The sequence below is a fragment of the Corvus brachyrhynchos genome, unplaced genomic scaffold (genome assembly GCF_000691975.1).
Source record: "Corvus brachyrhynchos isolate BGI_N302 unplaced genomic scaffold, ASM69197v1 scaffold133, whole genome shotgun sequence".
Classification (NCBI taxonomy): Eukaryota; Metazoa; Chordata; class Aves; order Passeriformes; family Corvidae; genus Corvus; species Corvus brachyrhynchos.
In genome coordinates this window covers 387,953-391,386 of record NW_008237249.1, presented here as the reverse complement: position 1 = coordinate 391,386, position 3,434 = coordinate 387,953, and the positions used below count along the sequence as shown (strand labels likewise).

The 3,434-nt window shown below is 48.0% G+C and overlaps 1 protein-coding gene across 1 annotated transcript in view; it reads left to right on the top strand.

The window, feature by feature from the left end:
* RALGAPA2 (Ral GTPase activating protein catalytic alpha subunit 2) overlaps window positions 1–3,434 on the top strand; it is a 93,231-nt gene that overhangs the window by 79,702 nt on the left and 10,095 nt on the right. Inside the window, exon 38 of the mRNA XM_017730418.1 lies at window positions 1,696–1,817. Coding sequence (XP_017585907.1) covers window positions 1,696–1,817 — 122 coding nt within the window. The remainder of the gene's footprint in view (window positions 1–1,695; window positions 1,818–3,434) is intronic.

Below are 3,434 nucleotides of genomic sequence, written 5' to 3'. Positions count from 1 at the left end.
CCTGGCAACAGCCGAGCGCCGAGGAATCGGCATCTCCATAATGAGGAGTGAATGGCATCCGTCAGTCCCTTTAGAATTGGGCCCAGGCGTGTGCCTCCTCTCCGAGGAAGTTTGGCAGCCTATTCATTAACAAGAGTCATCAGGAGTTCAGCCCATAAAGGGGAGGCAGCCCCGCACGCCGCGGGCTGGCGCTGGCGCTGTCAGGAATGCGTTCTCCCGGGCTTCAGGCAAGGCAGGAAAACTGAGCAAATAACGCTGTCAGCAGGTGCAAAGGCTGAAATGCTGCTGCCTATTGATTTTCTTCCTTCAGGCTTCCACGGGAAGTTTATAAGAAGATTTATCACATATCAATCGTCCTCTGTGAGCATTAAAAGCAAAATTCTTCCTTTCTTTCTTTTCCCTTTGTTGCCACCACGCCTGCAGGAACTCACATGCAACGAAGACGTGCTTTGCTTATTCCCTTCGAGGTCGACGCTAGACCATCGTCTCCTGGCTTTAAGCACTGCTTTGCTCTGATTTTTTTTTTTTTTTAATAGTGTTTCAGAGTGGTTTTGTTAATGTACTGCAAGTCACAAATGGCACTTCAATATTAATTAGTAATGCTTTTCAATTCTAAATACCCTCACCTGCATTCTGTTGTCACTGGTGTTATTCTCCTGCTCCTAATTTCTAAATTCAGCTTGGCCTTTGCTCCCACCGAACAGCCTTGCAGAGCTCGAGTGCATTTCCCCATAACAGAAACACAATGAGGCGCTGAAAACTTTTGTTTTCACTGAGGAAACGGAGAATGAGATGTCATCCTGGCTCCTGCGAGCCCTAATTCATAAAGTCATACGTGAGGCTCTCCAGCCCATTGTAGATTTGTCCCAGGCGTTATCCTGTTATTGGAAGTGTATGATTCACCTTCTGAGCAGACAGAAGCTGCACACAAAAGGGGAAGATTTGCTTTCTCCGCTGTGAAAGGCTGCCGCAAGCAGGGGTCCTATTAAGACAGCTGGAAAGTTGCTTCAGCTTGTTACGCTTGTAAGTTTTATTGGTGACTGGTTTTTGATTACACATTTGAATGCTGTGTGTTCCAGGTTGCCGAGTTTTAATTAAAAGGCAATAGTCTCCATGTTAGCTCGCTTTGTTGTCTGCATTATTCAGGCCATAATGCATGCAAGTTGCGGGCTGGGTTTGTCCACCGTGCATCATTTATTTGGGATACATAAGGTTGCACCTTCTAGCACCTGCCCTAAATATAACCATCACGCTATTGGAATTGGGTTTATTGTGCTTAATTTCTTCTAGGAAGTCCAGTGATCAGATGAATCTGGGGGGAGTTGTACCCCTCTGTCCTGTAGCTTTTTTTCTCCAATCTAGTAACTTTTCAGGAATATTGTGTGCCAGGAGCTTCCCGTAGTGCCGCAGCCTGTCTGTGACAGTGGATTTTGGTCTGGGGCTTTGCTCCAGCGCTCGGCAGCTCCCAAGTCACAGCTTCTCAGTCAGGAAGCTCAAAGGTGTTACCCTGAATTTCCAGCCCTGAATGTATCCCCTCCTTGTTGGCTCCCGTTCAGAACCATTGGGCAGTTCTGGTCCGGTTCCCTGCCCGTTCCAGCCCAGTCAGTGTGGATATGGGGCTGGGGGCTGGTGTTCGGGGATGCCATGGGACAGCCTTGAGTTCTGCACACACCTTTCCTTAACGGGGCATTGCAGCTACGAGGAGAGAGCTCTGTACCTTGAAGCCATCATCCAGAACCACAAAGAAGCGATGACGTTTGAGGATTTTGCTGCTCAGGTCTTCTCTCCCTCTCCCAGCTACTCCCTCGGTGGAACTGGTGAGTCTCTGCACATTGTTCTTCTCTGTAGCCCCAAGAAGCACTTGAGCAGCAGATGTACACCTGTTTTTTGTAGATAAATGCTTGCAAATTTAAGAAGACTATTCTTCCCCTGAATCAACTAATGAATATCAAAAGGAATGATGACATTCATTTTAATTTGTTTTGCATCAGAGCTATTCACACTGCTCCTTTCTCCAGCTATCCTGTTAACCCCCAACTCCAGCGAGGTTAATGAACTTTCTCGCAGTGATGGGCTCGGGCTCATTCAGGACTCCGGGTTCTTGCTGAGCTGGGAATATGTTGTTCAAAAGCGAGGCCTGAATCGGGCCTCACTTATCAAAAATAGTTCCTCGCAGGGGAAGCTGCTGCTAATGCTAAATGGGGATTACGCTGCTGAGCTACCAGGGTCAGGGATTAATGCACAAGAAACGCAGGAACGGGGTGCTGTTAGGGAATCGCAGCGGCGTGTGGGATGCGGGCGCGTCCCTTCCACGCAGGCGAGCACATTGCAGGCTGCCCTGCAGCACCTGGCCTGGAGCCTCTGCAGGGTTTGTGATGGGTGTGTGTGCGCGCACGTCAGTGCTCATCAGTCATCGGCCGCTGAGAGGTGACAGCATTGTGCCGAACTCCGGGAATTTATTCCTCGTGTGCCTTGTGGAGGGTTAGGTTAGTGTGCAGGCACAATCGCTGCCCGGCTGGTTTGATTGAGTTTAAGTGAACCTCTCCTGAAAGGGAGCCGTTGGCTCTGAAGTGCACATTTCTAGTGCCTTCAAAATGTGGTTTTTTTCAGCATCCAGAGAGTATCTGGTCACCGTGTGCTGGACTCCCTAACAAAGATTCTTTAATCCATCGTTGACACTCCTAGGGTGACACTGGCACTTTCTAATCATTCCCTGCTTCTCTTCTGGATTGTTGAATAGATTATTTCCAACCTGTATAAACGTTGCAGGACATCTGCTCTATTTCTCTTTAGCCCGACTTGTTAGCAGATATCTTCCATCTAAACTGAAACACTGAAGGAAGAAATTAAATTTGCTCAAATAAATCACTTAGGAATAAAACCAGCCGTGCAGCATTGTCTAGCGTTGCTGGCTCCGATCCTGGCGTGCTCGGAGCTTTGTGAGGAGATAAGAGGCCTGTGCTGGCCGGGCAGTGGTGGCCAGGAGCAGCAGGCAGAAGGCTTTGGAGATAAGCGCTGGCAGGAGGGGAGGAAGCCGGGGCCATTTACATAATCGCGCCTCTGCGTCCTGGAGAGGCGTCAGGGAACACGGGATGGATCTATTGATCTCTGCTGAACTGGAATACTAAACAACGCTAGGAGAGCTTATAACTTAAAGCTTTGATTAATGTTTCCTACATTAAAAAGTAGAACAGCTGTGCATTAAATTCTTTTATACACTCTGCCAAAAGTCTGAGACAAAAAAATCGCCCGTTTCAATAGGAGCACGGCGCGTGCCCAGGGCTGGTTGCTAGCACTTGAATCGTTTATCTGTCCATGTATCAGCAAATAGAAATGTAGATATAGTGATCTATTTTAAACGTTTTGCTCTGTGCATAGTTCTGTTTCATTTTCATGTTGTTCTGAGCACACAGTGTTGCATCACATGTGGTTCA